Source organism: Dermochelys coriacea, chromosome 20 (genome assembly GCF_009764565.3).
Source record: "Dermochelys coriacea isolate rDerCor1 chromosome 20, rDerCor1.pri.v4, whole genome shotgun sequence".
NCBI classification, from domain to species: domain Eukaryota; kingdom Metazoa; phylum Chordata; order Testudines; family Dermochelyidae; genus Dermochelys; species Dermochelys coriacea.
This window is the reverse complement of record NC_050087.2, coordinates 1,832,668-1,855,198: the sequence shown is the minus strand read 5'-3', so window position 1 is coordinate 1,855,198 and position 22,531 is coordinate 1,832,668. Positions and strand designations below refer to the sequence as shown.

At 66.3% G+C, this 22,531-nt stretch overlaps 1 protein-coding gene across 1 annotated transcript; it reads left to right on the top strand.

The window, feature by feature from the left end:
- The first annotated feature begins 295 nt into the window (after positions 1–295).
- On the top strand, positions 296–21,757 carry ITGA7 (integrin subunit alpha 7). Its single transcript, XM_043506452.1, is given in 31 exon segments — positions 296–670; positions 8,356–8,483; positions 8,851–8,930; positions 9,400–9,514; positions 9,517–9,654; positions 10,097–10,174; positions 10,177–10,224; positions 10,535–10,654; positions 13,111–13,314; positions 13,463–13,525; positions 13,528–13,629; positions 13,632–13,658; positions 14,004–14,092; positions 14,268–14,395; positions 14,680–14,775; positions 15,387–15,448; positions 15,846–16,015; positions 16,103–16,252; positions 16,839–16,951; positions 17,274–17,478; positions 17,561–17,641; positions 17,830–17,909; positions 18,141–18,218; positions 18,422–18,524; positions 18,919–19,095; positions 19,474–19,486; positions 19,489–19,580; positions 19,939–20,052; positions 20,273–20,371; positions 20,447–20,572; positions 21,468–21,757. Coding segments are annotated over 31 exon segments (3,615 nt in total). The 5' UTR covers positions 296–314; the 3' UTR covers positions 21,648–21,757.
- Positions 21,758–22,531: the final 774 nt, after the last annotated feature.

Here is a 22,531-nt window from a genome sequence, read left to right as displayed (position 1 = left end):
GGTTAACAGCGAACAACGCAGGGCATTGGCAAGTCTGCCACCCCGGCTGGGTCCGGGCTGTCGAGCTGGGGTCTCTGGAGGCTGCTTGGGAGCGGGAACTGGGCCAGGTACAGTCAGTGGGTGACTCGTTTCCTTGTTCGGAGCCCATCACCCTGCGGGGCGTGAAACACCCCAGGGCTCTGGCGTCCTGGCCGCTTCCCACGGCGATCCGGCTCCTCCTTCGCTGCCTGCCCAGACCCCCCCCGCGCTGCTGGCTCCCACCAGAGCTGGCTGCATTTCCGCGCCGGCCTGCGGCCGTTCCCCCTGCAAAGCACATGCTCCTGCGGGGGCGGCGCCCTCGCCAGCTGCCCGGCCCCGAAGCCCGGCCCGGCCCGAGGGGCGCTGCTCAGCCGCTGCCGGGCGCGGGGGTTCCCACGCACCTGCCTCGGGTCCCGAGCGAGCGGCCGGCCGGGGAAGGGCGAGGCCGGAGCCGGAGCCGGAGCCGGAGCGGGGCCGGCAGCATGCGGGGGGCGCCGGGCGCCTGGCTCTGCTGCTTCGGCCTCCAGCTCCTGGCGGGCGCCGCCTTCAACCTGGACGGGACCGACCCGCTGCTGAAGGACGGGGCCGGCGGCAGTTTGTTCGGCTTCTCCGTGGCCCTGCACCGGCAGCTCCGGCCCGAGCCCGCCAGCTGGTGAGTGGGGGTCGCCTTACCCCCCCCGGAACCTTCCGGGGGGGGTCCCCGGGCGCTTCGCATGAGCCGGCACCGGGACGCGGGTTTTGCTCCCTTTGCGGGGGGGGCTGTATTTGTAAAACAACAACCCCCCCCCGCGCGCTGCTCCTAACAAGTTTCGGGGGGGCTGCTCAGCCCCGACCCCCATTCTGTCCCTTGGCTCTAAATAGTAAGTTCCCCTGGGGGGGGGTCTCCGCTCGCCGATCCGCGCGGGGGGGTTTCGCACGGTCACGTCTGTTACCCCAGGAGGCTGCCTGGCCCTGCGCCCCCCCACCCCGCCCCTCGGAACTTCACCGACCCGCTGGGGCGGGGTTCGCTCCCTCCTGCTCCCCGAATTTTCCCTGGTCTGCTCGTGGGGCCCGGGGCCAGATCCAGCTTCCAGTGGGAAACCCAGACTGGCTGCGGGCTTCAGGGGTGTCTGGGACAGAGTCTGTCCAGGGTCAATCCAGAGTCACCCCCCACGGCAAATGGAATCAGGGCCAGATTCGGATCTCAGCTCCCCCAGAGTCAATACGGAGTCACCCCTAAGAGCTGCATGTTGTTAGTGGTGAGCGGGAGCCCGGACTCCTGGGTTCTTTTCCTGACTCCCTGGGTGACCTTAGGTGCCACCTGTCAGGTCAGGTGCTCTTCGCGTGTCTGGGACCCTAAAGGGGGCAGCTGGATCCCCTCCAGGGGGATGGGGGCTGCCCAGGACAGGGCGCACCTGGAGGCGTCTCTGACTAGTACAGGGACCCCATGGCTGGGCCAGGGCTCCTGCGAAGGCCGGATGCTCTGCGCCTGGACACGGGCCCTGCTGGTGCCCCCGGGGGGGGCAGAGAAGGGGCGTTGCTTGGAGCAGCCCAGGTGCCCCCCACGCAGAAGCAGATGTCCAGATCCCTTGGGAGGGGGCACGGGCTGGGGATCTTGTACCACAGCAGTTCCTTCCTCCCCCCACCTTCAGGGGGGCGCAGACATGCTGGTGGGAGAATGTGTTGGGGGGAGGCAGAGCTGAGCTGTGTAATAACGCCCCCACACTCACTTTACAGTGTCATTATCCCCATTGTGCAGATGGGGAAACTGAGGCACAAGGCAGGGAAAGGACTTCCCACCGCAGCAGAGGTGGGAGCAGAACCCAGGGCTCCCTGGGCCCAGTGCTGTGCTGTATCCGCTAGGCCCCGCTGAGATCTGTATGTGTGGTGCGGTCGGCGCTGGGGCTGTGGTATGGCTGGTGATGTAGGAGCAATGGACAGCGGCCATGTCAGCGCTTTGCGGTCCTCAGCCTGGCAGTGCCCCGCTCTGGCCCTCTCTGCCCGGTCCTGCTGGGCTCTCACTGGGTACAGGGACAGGGCTGCCTGGGGCAAGGGACCTGGGCAGCTCCCAGCTGGGCCAGTGTGTGCCGTGCTGCGGAGGGAGCATGCGAAGAGTTAAACGAAGCCCTGATGAATATTAATGAAGCTGTGGGCCCTGCTCGGAATCATTAATGGGCCATTTCAGTGAGGGGCCCAGTCTCTGCGAGCTGCCCTGGGCCCAAATCCCTGGTCTCCCCCGCCCCCGCCCGGGTGAATTATTCAGCAAGGATTGTAGCCTGAGCCGGGAGAAGAAATCAATAGTGCTGACCCCGGGCCAGCTGGATCCGTGGGGGTGGGAGGCCGAGATTCCCCCTGGGCCTGCCCCAGCAGCAGCATCGGCCCCATGCCTGCTCCACAGGGGTGGGGATATGGTGCTTCTCTAGCCCCTTTGCAAACTTGCCCTGCTGGGATGGTGCCACCTCTGGAGTGGTGCACATTGAGTGCACAGAACAACAGCGAAAGGTGGGGCGAGAAGTGAGGATGAGGCTTGTGGTCTGATAATGCCCCCCAGGGGCTCTTCAGTGCCCCCCCCCTTGAGACACCTGGGGGGGGTGAACTGGGGGCTCCTGGCAGCTGCTCGAAGCTGGGTGAGTCATGGCTGGTGGTGCTAGTGCCCCCGACTGGTGGTGATGCAGGGCTGGCGTGGGCGCAGCAGCAGCCTGGGGAATGTGCTGTCCCCTATCACGCCTCTGGCCCGATCTTTGTTGGCTCCTGGCCTGTTGTGGTTCCTGCCAACTCTCACTGGGATTCGGGGGCAGTGGCTGGCTTCTCTGCAGAGCTGCCAGTGGGCTCCGGGAGCAGTGTGAGCCCCTGGGGCAGCTCCCCCCTGGGGCTGGGCCCTTGCAGGGGGAACCCCATTGGAGCCCTGGCTGCATCTGGCTGCTGTGAGTGTCCTCAGAGCAGTGCCCTCGCTGGCACCGCACACTTAGACCCGATCTGTCCCTGGGGGTCTATGGAGGAGAGGTCGCTGCCCAGAGAAGATAAAAACTCCCATAAAACCAAGTCCCTTTGGGCTGAGCTAGTGCAGTGCCAGTCCCTCTCCCAGCAGGGCAGGGTGCAGGCCGGTCAGTTGGGTAATGAACAGGTGCTGGGGCAGCTCGGATCTCACGCCCTGGTTGGCACAGGAAGGGCTCCTACGTGCGTCTGTCTGTTTACTAGGGGGAGAGGGGGGCTTTGGTCATGTTCCTCATTCTCCAGGATGTGAAGCCCCGTCAAACCTTCCCAGAATTTCTCCCTGCTGGGGGATTTCCTCTCACTGCTCGGAGCCACCTGGGCGTTTGCATGGACAAAGTGCAGGATTAGTGCAAACAGCGGCCGGGCTGTCGCACGCTGCCGGGGGGGAGGCTCGGCACCAAGGGCTTTGGATTGGGAGTTGGGTCCGTCCCATCCCTGGCACTGGGGTATTTCTGGGGTCCACCTGGCTCATTTCTTTGCCCTTTGGGACATTCGGCATCAGCTCTGTGTCTGGCTGATTCCCAGTGCCTTGCGCAGTCACTTCCACAGCGCACAGGGAGCACGAAGCGTTGTGTGCTGGTCTGGCAGCAAGGTGCAAACCCAGGGGTAGGGCTTATAGGGCCGCAGTGCCCAGGGTCCCCACCTGGGATCGGGGCCCCGTCGTGCCAGGCGCTGCACCAGCAGAATTGGAGACCATCTGTGCTCTGAGGAGCTCAGTCTAACTAGATAAGACAGCCAAGAGGCAGGAGGGGAAACTGAGTCACACAGAGAGGTTGGGGCTCATCCAAGGTCATTCAGTGCATCAGTGGCAGAACTGGGAATAGAACCCAGGTGTCCTGCTGTCCATGCCAGAGGGAGAAGAAAGATCCTGCCTAGTCCTGGGCCCCGATTCTACTGCCTGAGGAGGTTAGCCGCATGTGACTCGGGTTCTTTACCTTGACTGACGCCAGCATGAAGCCGGCCTGTTTGGCACCAGCCCAGGGAGATGCACCTGGCGTGCCTTGCATTGGGATCAGCAGTGATGCAAAGGGAAACTAAATCTCCATGGGATGTAGGGGCCCCGGGTCCGGCTGCCCTGGGCCGTGGATCAATGGGGCGGGGGGAGGCTCTCCCTTCCCTTCTCCAACAGAATTGCCAGGCAGGGGCAGCCCATCTGGGCCATGGGATCCCTTGGGGGGCTTAGCTGGGGAGCTGAGTGGGGATGGCAGCAGGGTGGGGTGCTGGGGAAACTGAGGCAGCATTGGTGCGTTCCCAGTGGGGAGTTGGGGTGGGGGCATAGGGAAGGTGCGGGGTGGCACCCTGCCAAGCCCCTGGGACCCCCGAGGTGGCTGCCATGGTGCCCTGGGCCAGCACAGATGCTCATGGGATCTCTCTGGCCTGTCCTTTTTTGGGCATGTTGCTGCCGAGTTATTTGGAGTGAATTCCAGTTTATTTTTACCGGCTCCGGCTCTGTCTCCTCTCTTGAGCTGCCCTGCTGCTTTGGCTTCTCTTTCCCTGCGGGAGTGGGCAGAAACACTGGGCGAGGGGGGCCTCCCAGCAGGGAGTGCTGTGGGGGACAGGCAGACATGCTGGCTCTGGGGGGGGGGCTCCCCGCAGGGGGTGCTGTGGGGGATGGGGCAGGAGTACTGGCTGTTGGGGGTCGGGGCAGGAGGCTGGTGCCTGGGGCTGGTGGCCACCCAGAGTTGCTGGCTGCAGGAACCTACCTGCTTTGAAGCTGTGGCCAGTCCTGGCTGCTTGGCCCCAGGCACATCCCTGCCCCTCTTGTCATCGGGGCCCAGCGTCCCGGACGGTCGTGGGCGAGAGCGAGTCCGTGCGCCAGGGCGCAGGGCACAGAGCTGGGCGCGTGCCCAGCTGCCAGCCTGTCAAGAGGTGGCCCATGCATGTGCAGCGCTGAGGGAAGGAGGCAAGTGTGGCCAGGGCCGCCAGGAAACAGGAGTTCACCCATCAGTGTGCCAGGGCCCGTGCCTGTGGGTGTGTGCACGGGCCGGGACAGGCGAAGGGCAGGCTGCCGTGCTGATGCAAGCGTGTGCTGGTGCATGAGGGAGCAGTGTGCGTGTGGTGCGATCCAGTGCTGCCATTGCCCCAGGTTTGGGCAAACCCTTCCCATGGGGGGCTGGGGGACTCCTTCCCCGGTGCTGGCGGCTCCTCCCCTGGTGTTGGGGCGCGTGCTGGTGAGCGAGGGCCTGATCCCCTCCACCTGGCTCCGGGTTAGTCCGGTGTGGTGGCCTGACACTGGGGTGTGACCCCTGCGGCTGAGTCCTGATCCCAGCCAAGAGCAGAGACCCCCCTGTTCCGTCGCCCCCTCCCCCAATCCCGCACCTCTGGCCTCTGCCCCTGGGGGCTCCCTGGGTATTAATTACCTGGTGATTAACTCCCTGACTAAGCGGCAGCTTCTGGTCCTGTTATTATCGCATGTGGTGATTGGTTCCTGGCCGGTGCTCCAGGCTGTTCCCATCAGAATCTGCCCTCCCCTCCTCCCCCCAACCGCCCAGGGATCCAGCCCCCATCCCCATCCCTCCCCCTCCCAGTCTGCAGAGGTGGGTGGCCTTGCCCATTCTTCCCTCTTCTCCCAGCCCTGGCCTCTTTCTTCCCCGCCCCCCCCAGGTGTTAGATCACACCTTGGGTTTCGCCTCAGTCAAGGGCAAACTCAGTGGTTTGCTCTGGGGGGGGAGGGCAGGCACTGTGTGTGTGTGGTGTGTGTGTGTGTGCAAGTGAAACCACCTGGGGATTGTGAGCACCAGGAGAGAGGTGGCCCATTCCATTGTGCAGGGCTGTGGGGTGGTTTTGTGGGTGTTTGTGTGTGTGTCGGTAAGTGGTTGTGCTGGGCTGTGTGTATGTGCGCAGGGTGTTGCGTGGGGCTGTATGTGTGTGTCAGTGTGTGGTTGTGCAGGGCTTTGTGTGTGTGAGGTTGTGCAGGGCGTTGCGTGGGGCTCTGGATGTGTGTGTTGGTGGGTGGTTGTGCAGGGCGTTGTGTGGGGCTCTGGATGTGTGTGTCGGGTGGTTGTGCAGGGCGTTGCGTGGGGCTCTGGATGTGTGTGTTGGGTGGTTGTGCAGGGCGTTGCGTGGGGCTCTGGATGTGTGTGTTGGTGGGTGGTTGTGCAGGGCGTTGCGTGGGGCTCTGGATGTGTGTGTTGGTGGGTGGTTGTGCAGGGCGTTGCGTGGGGCTCTGGATGTGTGTGTCGGGTGGTTGTGCAGGGCGTTGCGTGGGGCTCTGGATGTGTGTGTTGGGTGGTTGTGCAGGGCGTTGCGTGGGGCTCTGGATGTGTGTGTTGGTGGGTGGTTGCACGGGGCTGTGTTGTGCACACGCCCATCACCTGCAGTCTCCGCTATGCCCGGCTCTCTGCCCCACTTGGCTGGCGCCAGCCCGGCCTCACCCTGCCTGTCTCTGTCTCGGGCAGGCTGCAGTACCTGGCGCTGGGCGAGTGTCCTTCCCCCCGACCCCTTGTCCGTGACCCTGCAGCTGGTACCGGGGGCGTGAGGCAGGTGTGCTAGGGACAGGCTAAAATCTGGGGGCGGGGGGATCCAGCTGTGGTTTGCCCCCCTCACAGCGAGTGGCCAGGGCGGTTGAGAACAGCTGGCACCGGGGCTGGCTCCCCTCCGAGGCTGCAGCTGTTGAGCATGGCTGATCTGCGTGGGGCGCCCTGCGGGGATCACCTCGTCCTGTGTGAGCAGAGGCCCCGGGAGCCCCCCCTTCTGAGCCACGGGTCCACTCCCCACTGTTCAGCGAGGTGCCAGTCACCACCCCAGCCCCCTCGTGCCCACTCCTCCTTCCACAGCAGGGCCCCGCTGGCCCTGATTCCAGAGCACTGGACCCTTGTGTCCTGCCCGCGGGAGAGCCGCCTGCCCCGTTCCCAGCCCCAGCCCATGCCCTTGGCCACCACATTGGAAAAATCCCCATCCAGATTTCATGATGGTCCTGGGACGGGGATTGGGGGGGTGTTCAAATTGGTGAAAGGGGCGGGGCCTATCCAAGCCCCTCCCCTTGGCTCCTACATCAGGGTGTTTGATTCTTTAGTTGTTTGATTTTGGAAGGCGGGCGTGGTGGGGGGCAGGAGGCAGGGAATGGGCCGTGGGGCCAGTCCCCTCTAGGGGGTGCCAGCTTGGACCCCGCCCCGGGGCAGGAGTGATTCCAAGGTCGCTCCCACCTGCCAACTGGGCACCAGCTTGTGGATTGACTTTGCTGGGCCCATCGGTCTTGCCCAAATCCCCCAGCACATCTGGCCAGGGGAGCCCGCGACCCACAGGCAGTGGTGAGCTGGTGCCGGTTGTTAAATTTAGAAGCCCTTTTAGAACCAGTTGACCCGCGCGGGTGAACCGGCTCTAAAAGGGCTTCTAAATTTAACCGGCCAAAAGTGGCACCTTAGGCGCCGACTCCCTGGGTGAGCCGGGGCTGGAGCCCCCACGGGGAAAATTTGATGGGTGCAGAGCCCCCACCGGCAGCTGCCCGCCCCCACCCAGCCCCACTCACCCCTCCTGCTCCTCCCCTGAACGCGCCGCCTGGCCCTGCTTCTCCGCGCCCCCCAGCTTCCTGCTGAACCGCTGATTCGTGGGAAGCCGGGGGGCGCGGAGAAGCAGGGCGGCGCGGCGCGTTCAGGGGAGGAGCCGGAGCGGAGGTGAGCTGGGGCTGGGCGTGGGGCAGGAAGCTGCAGATGGGGGCTCTGCACCCATCAAATTTTCCCTTGGGGGGTCCAGCCCGGAGCACCCAGGGTCGGCGCCTAAGGTGCCACTTTTGATGTGATCAGTGGGGGGAGCACCGCTTCCCCTGCTCTCCCCCTAGCTACGCTCCCCGCCCCTAGGAGCCAGAGGGACCTGCCAGATGCTTCCTGGGAGCTGCCCCAGATAAGCACCACCAGGACTCCCCACCTCGCCCCACGGCAGGTCCCTCTGGCTCTTAGGGGTGGGATGGGCACCCACTACGGTGGCCCACGAGACCCGCCTGCCCAGTTCTGGGTGTGTGTGTCAAGGAACGCGAGGGGTTGGATGGGGCAGGAGTCCCGGGGAGCAGGGGTGGGCAACGACCCCCTTGTGGGTTGAGGAGGGAACCTGTTAAGATTTTGGCAGCTCATCACTGCCGACAGGCCCCCTCTGGGACAGGGCTCTGGCACCACCCCACTCCTGGGGGTCACTGCAGCGCGGCTGTCCTGGGGCTGGCAGCTCCTTTCGGCCACGCATTGACCCTCCCCCACAGCGGGCACTGACCCGGGGGGGCAGGGGGATGTCACCTGGCAATTGTACATGGGCCCCTTGTGCCCCCCACCCCCCAGGCTCAGAGCCCAGCGTCGCTGCAGCCCCAGACCCTGTCCCGAGGGGCATCCAGCTGCGGCTGCTCCCGCCTTCCACTGACGCTCGCCCATTTCCCCCCAGGATGCTGGTGGGTGCCCCGCAGGCGCCAGCCCTCCCAGGCCAGAGGGCTAACCGGACGGGCGGCCTCTACGCCTGCCCCCTGACCCACAAGATCGACGACTGCTGGCGCGTGCCCATCGATGAGGGAGGTACAGACACTCCGGGGCTGGGGGGTGGGAAGCAGGCATCTTCTCTCGGTGGCACCCCAGTGCGTTGGGGGGGCTGACCCTGCCCTCAGCGACACTGGGGTAAATCCAGAGTGACTCCATTGAAATGGGTGAGGAGTTACTCCTGATTTACACCGCTGCAGCCAGAAGCAGGATCTGGCCCCGTTTCCTTGCGCATGGCTCATGGCCAAGCTGTCTCTGGGCTGGTGCCCGGCGCTGCCCATGGCGGAGTGGGTGGAAATCCTGGACCAAGGATCTGCTGTAAGGGGCGGGGTGGGGGGCTGGCAGTGGGTCTCCGGGGGCCCGGGGGGGGACTATCTGCATGGTGGCTGATTGTGCCTCCCCCCAGTGGACCTGCACAAGGAGAGCAAGGAGAACCAGTGGCTGGGGGTCAGTGTGAAGAGCCAAGGTGCCGGCGGCAAGATCGCGGTGAGTGGCATTGCTGGAGGGGGTGGGGGCGACACCCTCTGCTCCATTAACTCCTTCAGGGCTGCAGAGCCTCTGGGCGGAGCTGGGGATGCTGGGAGCCTGGACTCCTGGTTCTGTTCTCAGCTGTGGGTGGGGATGGGATCTAGTGGGTTAGAGCCAGGGTGGGGCTGGACCAGGACACCTGGGTTCGCTCCCTGGCTGTGAAGGGAGTGGGGGGGGCCAGTGGTTGGCCAGGGGGGCTGGGCCAGGACACCTGGGTTCCATTCCCAGCCCTGCTGCTGACCCGCTGTGTGGCCTGAGGTGAGTTTCTCCCCAGAGCCAGCAGCCGAGGAGCCGGGTACCCTGCGTCCTGCCTCCCTGAGCAGCGGGGCCCTCGTGTTTCACGAGTGATGGTGTGAGCAGGAGAGGCGTCAGGCACGTGGGGGAGGGGGCAGGACTCTCTCTTACCCACCCCCCATCTCGATCCCAGACCTGCGCCCACCTCTACGAGTCGCGGAACCGGGTGAACCAGCCGCTGGAGACGCGGGATGTCATCGGGCGCTGCTATGTGCTCAGCCAGGACCTGACGGTGGGCGAGGAGCTGGACGGGGCGAGTGGAAGTTCTGCGAGGGGCGCCCCCAGGGCCACGACCGCTTCGGCTTCTGCCAGCAGGGGGTGTCAGCCGGCTTCACCGCAGACAACCACTACATCCTCTTCGGAGCGCCCGGCACCTACAACTGGAAGGGTGAGCCGGGGCGGGGTCATGCGGACCTGGGGGCGGGGAACAGGGTGGGGATGGCGTGGGTGGGCGGGGGAACGGCGGGCGGGGGTGGCGTGGAGGGGCGGTGGAACGGGGGCATTCCCTCCTCTCACCCCATGCCCACAGACAGTGGGGACTGGGCGCCCCCCCAGAACAGAGCATGGGCCCAGCTATCCTGGGACTGGTGGTAACTCATCAGGGTGGGGAAGAGTGCATGGCAGGGGAGGAGCAGGGTGGGGGAAGGGGCCCGTGGTTGGGGGGTCAGGGCGGGGGAAGGGGTGCATCATTTTTCTCCTTAGGGAGTGTGCCCACCTTCAGTTCAGACCCAACGCTGGAAGCTCCAATCTCTGTGCCTGGCAGAGGAGGAGCCGTCCCTGCGTCCCCCCCATGCCGTCCTGCCCCCACTAACCCCTCTCTGGTTTGACAGGGGACCTGCGCGTGGAGCTCGTTAACCAGAGCTCCCTGGAGCTGGGTACCTACGACGGGCCCTACGAAGCCGGGGGGGAGAGGACCAGGACCCCTCCCTCATCCCCGTGCCCGCCAACAGCTACTTCGGTAGGGAGCGCCGCCAGGCGGCGGGCAGGGCCGCAGGCAGGGCCGGGCACGAGGGCTAAACCCGCCCCTGGCCGTTGGCAGTGGCTGTTCGAGTCTGTCCCCCCCAGGGTCCGCCGGGAACGAAATCTGCAAGGGAAATGGGGTGATCGGAGAGTCTCTGTCAAGCCACTGCTGCTCGGGGGGCCGACTCCTCGGTGCCCTCACCTGGGGCTCCCCGCTGCCTGGGTGGGGAGGGGTCTCCATCCTTTAACTCTCTCTCTCTCTCTCTCTCTCTCTCTTCTCCCCCCCCCGGCCTGGTGCGGCCCCACAGGGCTGTTGTTTATGACAAATGTTCATAGCGCAGACCCCGATCAGCTGGTGTATAAAACGGCAGAGCCTGGCGAGCGGCTGCCCGGCACCGTCGGCGACGTGGCCCAGAATAGCAACTTAGGTTTGTAACCGCGGCGGTGTGCGAGGTGCCCGCCCGTCAGCGAGTGGCCGGCTGGGAGCCCGGTTCTGTGCCGCCCCCGGGGACGCCGGCTGCCTCCCCCCAGCCCCTTCGAGCTCAGCGTTCTCCTCTTGGCGTTTGGAGCTGAGGGGAAACGAAAACTCCTTTCTGCTCCTGGGCCAGCGGGGGGCGCCACACCCGAGTCCTGCTGCCCTATAGCTTGGGGGGGGGGCGTGACTGATGCCCCTCCCTGAACGCAGCCCCGCACGTCCGTTCACACTCCCCCCTGCCCCTCCCTAGGCAGATACCCATGCGTGTGCACAAACATCCGTCCCTGCACGTGCACAGACACAAGCACACGTGCACATGTACCCCGCACACACCCACACCCCCCTCCCCATTTCAGATCCACCTCTGCGTGGTTCTCTCCCTGCTGGTGCACTGGCCATTCCCCCCGGCTCTGCGGCTGCATGTGCCCGGCTGGAGGCTAGTGCCCAGGTGTTTACCCGTCCTGGTGCTCATTGCCCCGGGAACACGGATTCTGCTGCCCTCTGCTGGCCGTGCAAGTCCTGGCACTGGGGAGGGGGCGTGAACCCTTCCCTGCTCAGAGGGCGTCCTGCTGTCCCCAGGCCCCAAGCTGGGGGGAGGATCCACCACCCCTCACATCTCCAGGCACTTGCACCGTCCCTTGCCCCCCTGGCTGCTAGGGGGGAGGCCGTGAGTGGGGGCAGCCCCAGTGCCGGGGAGGCCAGCTCCACTGCTGGGCGTGAGCGTCTCGTGCCGTCGGGGAACGTTCCAGGCTCCGGGGACGGGCGCTTGGTCCCATCCGGGCTGGGGTGTCCTAGGTGGGGGGTCAGCACCGCTCTGTCAGCAGCCATGGGGGGCTGGGGACGCGGAGCCTGGAAGGGTCCCCGAGGTGCTGCCTGGGCTGTGTTGCATGTGGTGTGTCCTGTGGGGTGTGTGGGGTTGTCGCTCTGCTCGGGGGTGTATGGCTCCCCAGCACATGCCAGCAGGATGTGCCCCTCTTTGCTGAGCCCCAGCTGCTGCCCCCCATTACCTCCACTCCTGCCTGCAGGGAGCTCCCACACGGTGATCCGCTGCTGGCCTGGGCCCCAGAGACGGACGCCACAGAGCAGCGCCTGGGTGATTCGGCCGTGGCATGGGCACACCCTGCCTGGCATCATCCCGGGGGGGCCCTCAGCAACCAGCCAGGGGAGCCGCATCCCTGGAGCTGCTGGAATAGAACCCAGGAGTCCTGACTCCTACCTCCTTCAGCTCTAACCACCGGACACCCTCCACCAATGTTCCCTCTAATTTTTGACAGGCTGGTCCAATGGGCTATTAGAGAGCATCGCAGGGAAACTGAGGCACGGCGAGGGGCAGCTGGAGGCATGTTAGTGTGGAGGGAAGGCTCACCCAGCTGCTGTTTTGTGCAATCCTCCCCCCCGCCCATTGAGCATTGTAGGGGAACCCCCTCCTTGCGGAACCGTCACCCCTCCCCCACCCTGCCGGGTGTTTGCTAGCTGGGCCTTGCCCCCCCCATGCTGGGACCTGGAGAGCAGGCGGGGACTCTGGTATCTGAAATATGAGGCGTGTCCCGTGGCCCCGCATCATCCTGCCCCCGTGGCTGTATCCTGGTCCTCAGGCCGAATGTCTGGGGGGCCGAGCAGAGAGAGACGGACAGACAGACACATGGAGCAGCAGAGGGGCCGGGTGCTGGGGATCACTGTGATCTGGGCCACCCCGATATGGAGGAGGGGCAGGGGGCCTGGCTTTAGGCCATGTGGTGGGTTGAGGATGCGTGGGTGGAGTCCACATCTGGTGCCCCATGGCCACCCCCCTGCCCCCAAACTTTGTCGAGCCCCCAGGAGTCTGTGAACTTGGTGTGTGTTAGCCAAACCTCTCATCTCCCCAGGGGGCGGGGGGAGCCGGGGGTGGGGTGTCGTGGCCGGAGGAGACTCTATCCAGCCTCAAAAAGCCCTAGGCTTGGCCGCGTGGGGTCCTGCCCCGGCTCATGACCTGGCCTCCTGTGGCCACGTGCTGGCTCAGCGGGGGGGCAGGTTAGGTGCCAGGTCCTTCCAGCCTATCCTGTGCTGCTGCAGCTACGGGGAATCCCCACTAGCTCTGCGCAGTACAGAGCCTCTGCCACATGCAGGCACCCTGCTGCTTCCATCCAGCAGGGGGCAGCGGTCTCGGTGTGCCTGGCTGGTGTGGGGCCCGCTTACGCCAGGGCTGTGCTGGCTGACGGTGCGGCATTGGACAGAGCCCATGTATCCCCCTTGGGATGCAGCAGCAGGGCCTCAGCGAGTGTGTGTGTGGGGGGCGATTGGGCTGGCCTCTCCCCACCTGAGCTGAGTAGGGCCAGGGCAGTCCCTGGCCCACTGCTCCTGAGGAGCCCTGAGGCCTGCAGCTCTGGGAAACCTCCCCAACTCCCCCTGTCTCTCTGCCCCCCCCTGCAGGCTTTTCCGTGGACTCGGGGAAGGGCCTGACCCAGCAGAACCAGCTCAGCTTCGTCACAGGGGCCCCACGGGCCAACCACACGGGGGCCGTGGTGATCCTGCGACGGGACAACGTCAACCGCCTGGTGCCCGAGGTCATCCTACCCGGGGAGCAGCTCACCTCCTCCTTCGGCTACGCCGTGGCCGTGGTGGATCTGAACAGCGACGGTGAGCCGGGGCGTCTCGGGCTCCCTGGGGCTGCGGTGTCGGGACCTGAGCCCCGCAGTGCCAGGGCGGGCTGGGCTGGTGGGTGCTGGGCGTGGGGCGGGAGCTGGCAGGGGCCAGGCCTGACCCTGCTGCCCTCTGCCCCTGCCCAGCTGGATGGACCTGGTGGTGGGGGCGCCCCACTTCTTCGACCGGCAGGAGGAGATTGGCGGGCGGCCTATGTCTACATCAACCAGGCGGGGCACTGGGTGGGCACCCGCCCCGTCCGCCTCAATGGCACGTCCCACTCCATGTTCGGCATCAGCCTCACCGCCCTCGGGACCTCAACCAGGACGGCTTCCAGGGTGAGGGGCTGGGGAGTCGGCGGGAGGGGGTCTGCTCGGGGGGAGAGGGGGGATCGGGGGAGCCATGTGCCACCAAAGGCAGGGCAAAGGCAGCCTGGCTGGGTCTGATCTGGGGTTCTGGGTTCTGGGGAGTCAGCGCTGTCCCTTGGGGAGCTCCCCATGCGGGTATGGGCTGGTTACGGGGTCTGGGGAATGGAGCTGCCCCTGAAGGAGAGGAGGGACCCCCCACGTGGCAAGTATCCAGCTCTGGGCAGGGGAACTGCCCTAGCTCTGGCCCAAGTGCCCGGGTGGTGCAGACCCCCCTTTTGGCCTCCTCCAGCCATAACCCTGCCCCCCCGTCACCAGACATCGCCGTGGGAGCCCCATTTGACGGAGCCGGCAAGGTCTATATCTACCACGGCAGCAGCCTGGGCATCGTCACCAAACCAGCCCAGGTGAGAGGGCGCAAGCGGGGCACCGGGGGGGGAGGTCATGGGCTCCTCCCCAAGCCCCTCCCCTGCTGGGGTCCAAGGTCCCCCTTCACTTCCTGTCCTAAACATTGGTGGCTCCGCCCCCAAGAGGCAGCTGCTACATCCCCGGCTCTCGGTCCGTCCGTCTGTCCCCCTGCAGGTCCTGGACGGGGAAGGCGTCAGGGTGAAGACCTTCGGCTACTCCCTGTCCGGGGGCCTGGATGTCGACGGGAATTTCTACCCGGACCTGCTCGTCGGCTCGCTCTCGGACAGCGTGGTGCTGTACAGGTGGGCACTGCCAGCTACGCCGGCTGCCCCCAGGCCTGAGGGAGGGAGCCGTGTGCTGGACAGAACCTGGTGGGACGCCCCCCCCCCCCCGGCCCCGGGTGTTGCACTGCAGCCGGCTCGATCAGCCACGTGGGCGACACTGGTGCAGCTGACGGCTCCAATCGTGCCCGGCGTGCGGGAGGGGCTGGGCCGCCAGGTGCATTGGGCAGAGCTGGAGGCCTGGTGCAGACGGGTCGCGGTCCAGCCAGGCGCCTTTGCCAGCGGTTTCCCCTCTTGCTTTGCAGAGCCCGGCCCATCATCCACATCTCCAATAACGTCTCCCTCTCCCCCCAGAACATTGACCTGGAGAGCAGGAACTGCCCCCACCACTTGGGCATCTGGTGAGAGCAGCCCTCCGGTCCTGGGGAGGGGGCTGCCCATCCTCGCCCCCACCCCCAGGCTCCCTGGGATCCAGAGCTGTGCCTGTATCACCCCCGTGCCTAGAAATCCCCCAACCCCTGCCAGCCACGTACACATTCCACACCCAGGGAGAGAGGGGGGTCTAGTGGTTAGAGCCGGTAGGGAGTGGGGGCAGGGAGCAAGGACTCCTGCGTTCTATCCCCGGCTTTGGAAGGGCAGTGGGGTCTGGTGGTTAGAGCAAGGGGGCTGGGAGCCAGGAGTCCTGGGTTCCGGGCCCAGCTGTGCTACTGACCTGTTGTTGAGCCTTGGGCCAATCTCTGCCTCAGTTTCCCCAGGGGGTACAATGGGGTTAGCGCTGCCCGTCTCAAGGGCAGCGGTGCACTCTGACCCCGATGAAAGGGGCAAATTCCTGTTCCCAGAGGCTGCTCAGAGCCGGGTTCTACAGGGAACCAGCTGGCCCTGCTCTTCTTCCTCCTCCCTGGAGGGTGGGGTGCCGAGTCCCCCTAGCCAGGGGGGGCAAGGTCTCAGCTCTGCCATTGGCAGGGGGGATGGCTGGTTTGAGGCCAAGCCTTTCTGCGTTTTCCCTGTGCAGCGTGGACGTACGAGCCTGCTTCAGCTATACAGCCAGTCCTGCCAGCTACAGCCCCCATATCAGTGAGTACTGCTGAGCCGGGCCGGGCCCCACACTCCCCAGGCCTGGACGTGCTCCGCTGGTGGGGGTGGGGGATACCCCTCGAGAATACCCCCCTCTGCATCGGCCCTGCTCCTGGACCCGGCGCAGGGAAATGCCTGGAACACGTTGCCCCATGGCTGTTCTCTGTGTCCCGGAGCCCAGAGGATGCTAAGGGAAGCAGGACGTAACCCAGAGCAACCCTGAGGGTGCTCTAACCTACCTGGGGAGCCCTAACCCAGAGGGGGCTGCATCTCAGCACTGGGTGACAGATCCCTGTATAAACAGCTGCCATGCCCACCCCAGAGGTGGCTGCATTTGGCTGATGGGTGAGCAATCCCCCCACAGCACAGCCCATGCCCTCCATCCTTCCTCCCCCAGCGCTCGCGTACACCTTTGATGCTGACGTGGACCGGCGGAAGCGGGGCCAGGTCCCCAGAGTCACCTTCCTGGACCGGAAGCCCACGGACCCCGAACACCAGTTCTCGGATGTGGTGGAGCTGCCCCACCAGCGCGCCCCTGCCTGCGTCAAGGCCACCTTCCAGCTCCAGGTGTGTCCTGCTGCCCCAGCCCCGCCCCTCTCTGCCCGGGCCCCCCAGTGTGCCGTGGGCTCAGCCCCCTGCTCCCTCTCCTTGCAGGACAGCATCCGGGACAAGCTCCGCCCCATCGTCGTGGTGCTGACGAACAGCATCGAGCACGCCCGGAGCAAGCGCCAGGTCCCGGGCACCGCCCTGCCCCCGCTGATGCCCATGCTGAACGCCCAGCTGCCCAGCAGCCAGAGTGCAGAGGTGAGGGGGTTCCTGGGAGACGGCCCCTGGGGACCTGGGCTCCCGCTCAGCGGGTCAGGCCTGCTCATGCGGATGGGAGACCCACAAGGAACAGGCTCCCTCAGGAGGCACTGTCCCCCCCTCCATCACGCTACCCCCCCCGTTGCCCTGCGAGCAGCTCATCCTGTGGGATCAGAGCTCCTGGCGGTGCTGATCCCCTGGTGCCTTCCGCCAGGGTGCCCTGGCCAGCGCCCGGCGCCGGGGACTGTTCTTCCCCTCCAGGCGGTTTCAGCCTTTGTGGGTGTTGCTGCGTCCTGGTGACCAGCTGCCGGGCCCCACCCCAGAGGGGGCTGCATGTCAGTGCTGGATGAGTGAGCCCTGTGCAGTGTTGCTGCTGCCGGGCCCCACCCCAGAGTGGGCGTCATTCGTCAGGGCTGTGGGCATAGCTGGGCTCCGGGCGGGAATATTCTGGGGCAGGGCTCTGAGCCGGCGGGGGAGCCCTGCAGAGCCCTTGCTGGGGGGTGGGGCTGTGCAGAGGGGGAGGAGCGCTGCCTGGGGGCCGTCACAGCTCACCCGCCCCCCTCTTGCCCCACCCATTTGTCCCCAGGTAAACTTTTTGAAGCAGGGCTGCGGGGAAGACAAGATCTGCCAGAGCAACCTCCAGCTGCGCTACCAGTTCTGCTCCCGCGTGGGTGACTCCGACTTCCTGCCCTTGCCCAGGTGAGGGGGGGCTGGGGCTGAGGCCCGGGGTCACAGGATTGGGGGAGGAGTAATAGACCCAGATTGTCCCCTCTCAGACCTGCTGTCTCGCCCCAGCTGGCCCAGTGGGGCCAGTCACTCCCAGCGGGGGCTCGGGATCTATCCAAGGGGAGGGTCTGGGGGCAGATTCCACCCTCTGGGACAGTGGCTCCCTGCATGGTGCCCCCCTGCATGGTGCCCCCCCTGCTGTCTCCAGGGTGAGGTGGGGAGCCGGGGGGGTCTCTGGGCTGCTGCCCGCGGGGGCCCCTCACCGTGGCACTGCGCCTGCCTCTCTCCGCTGCAGGGGCACCGATGGCACCGCCATCTTCGCCATGAGCGACCAGAAGGACGTGGCCTTGGAGATCCAGGTCACCAACCTGCCCTCGGACCCAGCGGCCCCGCAGTGGGACGGGGACGACGCCCACGAGGCCCTGCTCACGGCTACCTTCCCCGAGGCCCTGCCCTACTCCGGCATCCGGGGCCACGACGCGTGGGCCGGGCCTGGCCTGGTACGGGAGAGGGGGCGCGGGTGGGGGGCAGGGGCAGGGGAGGGGTTGTAGGCCCTGGTCTCTGATTTCTCGTCCTTTCCAGGAGAAGCAGCCCTGCCTGCCCAACCTGAATGCCTCGCAAGTGCAGTGTGAGTTGGGGAACCCCATGAAGCGCGGAGCTCAGGTGGGGATCAGCCCCCCAAATTCCTGCCCCCCAGCCCCCGTACTGTGCCCAGACCTCGCTCCCCCTCCAGTGCCCCCAGACCTCACTCCCCCTCCAGTGCGCCCCGCACTGCACCGAGATCTCACCACCTCCCTCTTGCTCCCCCTGGCCTCTGCCCCCCTCATGGCTCTGATCCCTCTGCCCCCCAGGTGCGGTTCTATCTCATCGTCAGCACCTCGGGCATCACCATCGAGACCCGGGAGCTGGAGCTGGAGCTGGAGCTGAGCACGTGAGCACCCCCTGCAGGGCTGGGTGGGGGTAGGGGATGCCCTGGGGAGAGTCTCGGGGCCGGGGGCAGGAGGGAGCAAACAGGTGATGGGGGGCACTGGGCAGCAGTTGGGCCGGGCAGGGGCTGGGTGGTGATCAGGGAATGGGCGGGGTGGAAGAATTGAAGCTGGTCACTGGGGGGTTGCTGTGGGGGGAGCCCCCATGACGCCCCCACCCCGTCTCTCCCCCCCAGGATCAGCGAGCAGCCGGGGCTGCAGCCTGTGATGGCGCGGGCACGTGTGGTCATTGAGCTGCCCCTGTCGGTCACGGGTGCGTGTCCCCAATGGGGCGTCTGGGGGTGGGGCCCGGGCGGGGGCAGGGACGAGCCATCGGGGTGGTTGCAGGGGAGGCATTTCGGGGGCAGGGGGAGCTGTCGGGCTGGGGTGGGAGCGGGGCGAGCCGTCTGGGCGGGATGGGTGTGGGACGGGGTGGGGTTCCCAGCCGCCCCCCCTGACCCTGCCCTCCCCCCCCCAGCGTGGCTGTCCCACGGCGGCTGTTCTTCGGCGGCCAGGTGCTGGGCGAGAGCGCCATGCTCAGCGAGGGCCAGGTGGGCAGCGCTGTGCGCTACGAGGTGACGGTGAGTACCCCTGCTTGGGGGAGGCGGCTCTCGGGCATTTCCCCCCTCCGTGGTTGCAGAAGGGTTGGGGTCTAGAGCTGCGGATCATGGGGGGCTGGGATCAGGACGCCGGGGTCATTCCCAGCTGGGGTGGGGAAGCTGGGTCTAGTAGTTAGAGCAGGGGGCTGGGAGTCAGGATGTCCAGCTCAATCTCTTTCCCCCTTCGATACCTCAGTTTCCCCATCTGGGCAGAGGGACGGACATTTGACCCTGCCCCACAGACTCAAGCCAATGAGTGGCTGGAGGGCACTCAGGGGGCAGAGGGGTCCTGGCCCCAGGGTATCCCCTGCTCATGCCAGAGCCGGGGCTCCTGTCTCCCCCGGCGGCGCCTGGCTCAGGGTCCCTGTCCCCGCAGGTCTCCAACCGGGGCCAGTCGCTCAGCACCCTGGGCTCGGCCTTCCTCAATCTCATGTGGCCCCACGAGATTGCCAACGGCAAGTGGCTGCTCTACCCGCTGCGGCTGGAGCTGGCGGCCTGGCCCGGGCAGCATGTGGCCTGCAGCCCGGCAGCCAACCCCCTACGGCTGGCACTGGTACGTGGCATGGGGTGGGGAGCTGGGGCTGCTGCCCATCTCGGGGTTCTCTGGCGCTGAGGCCACGGGGGGGGGAGGGGACTGGGGTCCCCTGGGAGGAGAAGAACAAGGCACTGGAGCCCCCAGCTGCATGGATGGAGCTATGGGGATTGGGGCCCTCCCCTAAGCAATGCCCAGCTGTTTGCCCCCATGGGCAGTGCAGGGGCACAGGGCCACGGGCAGGGAGAGCCCAGCCCCCCAGAGGGGCCTGGCATGGGAGGAGGGGCATTGGGGGGCACAGCTCGTGTTGCAGCATCCCAGAGGGGTTGGGGGGGCTATGGGGCGCATGACCCCAGCACCCAGATGGAGCTGCCCGGTGACCTCTCCCGCTGCCCCCAGGAGGGTCATGGCCAGGCAGGAGCAGGAGGGAGGCCGAGCCCCCGGAGGTGCCCAGCACGGGGCCCTGGTGGCACCGCGCCCACGCTGAGAGGAAGAACGTCACACTGGTGAGAGCGGCTCTGTGGGGTGGAGATCCCGACGGCTGTGGGGGGCCCTGGGGTGACCCTGTCCGGGCTGGGGCGACCCTGGTTGGGGTGGGGTTTGGGGGTCACTTGTGTGTGTGTGTGTTTGGGGGATGGGAATCTCTCCTCCCCGCACACGGTGAAGCACTCTCCAGCCTGGATACCCATGGCTCACCCCCGCAACCCCCTCTGGGGTGGAGCACACTGCCCCTGAACACTGCACCGCACAGCAGCCACAGAGGGTCACGTCTCCCCCACCCCCACCCCTTGCTGTCCACCGGGGTCAGGCTCCCTCCGCCCCTCACTGCGCGGAGCCCAGTGACCTGCTGTCTCCCTGCTCCAGGACTGTGCCCGGGGCACCGCCCGCTGCCTCGTCTTCCAGTGCCCGCTCTCCAGCTTCAACCGCTCGGCCGTGCTCACTGCCTGGGGGCGCCTGTGGAACAGCACCTTCCTGGAGGTGAGCCGGCGCCCGGCGAGAGGGATGCAGGCTTCCCGCACGGCTCTGGCCTCCCTGCCGCTGCGGTGCAGCCAGCTCTGGGGTGGGACGCAGGGGCCGAGTCGATGCTGCACCGCACATTACGCGAGGAAATGGTGCAGAATTCTGCATGCGCCTGGAACCGTTCAGGGGGTGGGCGGCTGGGTGTGGGCCCCAGGCTGAGCCATGTCCCTGCCCCCAGGAATACCCGGCCGTGACCTCCGTGGAACTGCTCGTCCACGCCAACATCACCGTCAAATCCACCGTCCAGAACCTGGTGTTGAAGGATGCCGCCACGCAGGTACCTCATTGGCCGCTCCCCCCCCCCCCCTGCCCCACCTCCCGGTCCTGATCCTGCTGATCCCTCCCCTGGCAGATCCCCGTCACCATCTACCTGGACCCGAGCATGGTGGTGGCCCGGGGCGTCCCCTGGTGGATCATCCTGATCGCGGTGCTGGCCGGGATCCTGGTGCTGGGGCTGCTGGTCTCCGTCCTGTGGATGGTGAGAGCGGGAGGGGGTGGGGGACTCGGCTACCCTGGCCCCTGCCTGGGGGTCTCTGCTCCGGGGCAGATGTACCCCCAGGGATTGGGCCCCTGCCCCTTCCCACCTCCAGCAACACACCCTCCCCGTGCACCCCTGGGACTCCCCTTCCCCAGGGCCCAAGATTCCCCAGCCGCCTCCAGCTCCCCTGCCCCCTTGCCCCACCCAGAGAAATTCCAGCCCCGGCCTCCCCTGGATCCGGCGCTCTGGCCCGGCCTGACGCTCTCACCTCGACCTCGCTTCCTCCCCAGTGCGGCTTCTTCCAGCGGAGCAGCCGAGCCGCCCCGTACGCCGCCAACTATTACCGGGCCCGGCTGGCCGTGCAGCCCTCCGAGGTGGAGAAACAAGCCGTGGAGGCCTAGCGGTAACAGTCCCCCCCCGTTCACAGGGGGCAAGGGGCATGCTCGGGTGTCCAAGAGCATCTGAAGCAATAATGCATGAGTGTGCAGGTGTGCCAGGCCCGAGCCTGGGTGTGCCGGGGCGGGTGCCGATGCCGATGGTGTGTGTGCCTGCGTGTGCCGGCCAGCGCCTGGGTGTGGCAGGCTGCATGGCCATGTGCTGGGTGCCCCGGCCCGGGGCCGTCGGGCCGGGAGTTGCCAGGGCGTTGAAGGAGCTGGGCCCCCCCTGCCGCGTGGGATGAGCCTGGCGCAGACGTGCAGGGAGGTGACGCTGTCTCTTGCCTTGGCTTCCCATCGCCCCCTTTGATGTACGCGGCAGCCACGTGGGGGCCCCTGCTCCAGTCAAATGCAGCCAGGGCCCAGCCCTGCCCCCCAGGCACCCCCTCTCCCGTGGGCAGGGGCCTCTGGGCCTCTGCCAGGGGCCGGGCGTTGACTCCATTTCTCTGGCTTCTTTCCAGGTGGGCTTCTTCAAGCGCACCCGGTACCGGCAGGCCGCGGTGCCGCAATACCACGCCATCAAGATCCCCCGGGAGGAGCGCCAGCTGTTCTGCGAGGAGAAGACGGGCACCATCCAGAAGAAGGACTGGGTGACAAACTGGAGCGAGGGCAGCGACGGCCTTGTGCCCATCTTGGGCTAGGCACCCCCGTCCCGCCTGGGACAGTGACTCACAACCCACGCGGGAGCCTATCGGCCGGCGCCGCTCCACATCTCGGGGCAGCTCCCCAGAACTCGGGGGGGCCTGATGGGGGGAGGGCGGGGTCTCTGGGGAGCACACACAGATGGGGGTGACTCTGCCTCGTTAGTCGGGAGCTGCTCTTTCAGCAGGAGAGGCGGCTGCCGGACTCCGGAGTCGAGACTTGGGACCTTGTCTCCAGTCTGCACACGAAGCCCATAGGACAAGGCTGTGTAAGGATGGGTGTAGCGCTGCCCCCTGCTGGATGAGGCTGGAGCTGCTCAAGTCTGTCAAACCCCGCTGCTCCAGGGGGATCCCAGCCCCGCGGGGCCCCCGACTGGTTCAGGTGGTAAACCAAAGTACAGGGGAATGACTCCACCCCTTTCTGCAGTGACCCCGCTTTTCTCCACGAAGACCCTGCCCCCTACCCCAGGCTTCCCTTCGTGCCTGACTCCATGGTCCAGCTGTGGGGCTGCTGGTCTCTCTGGCGGGGGTCTCTGATGTTTGAAAATGGCTTTATTGTTATTAAGGGACACTGTCAGGAGAACAATTGCTTATTGCCCGGGCCTGCCCCAACAAGGCCTAACAGATCCGAGACGCTAACCAGAAACCCAAGGATTTTTGTGTGTCCAGCCCCTGGCGTGCGTGTACGTGTACAGAGAGAGAGAGAGTCTAGCAAAGTATTCCCCAGCCCGGCACCACGGTCAGAACTCATTTATTCCACCATACTGCCCTGGGCACAGAAGAGAGATTTCACATGGTAGAGTTGCGGGGAGAGGGAGCCAGGACTTCTGGGTTCTCTCCGCGGGGTCTGGTGGGTTAGAGCAGGAGGGCTGGGAGCCAGGACC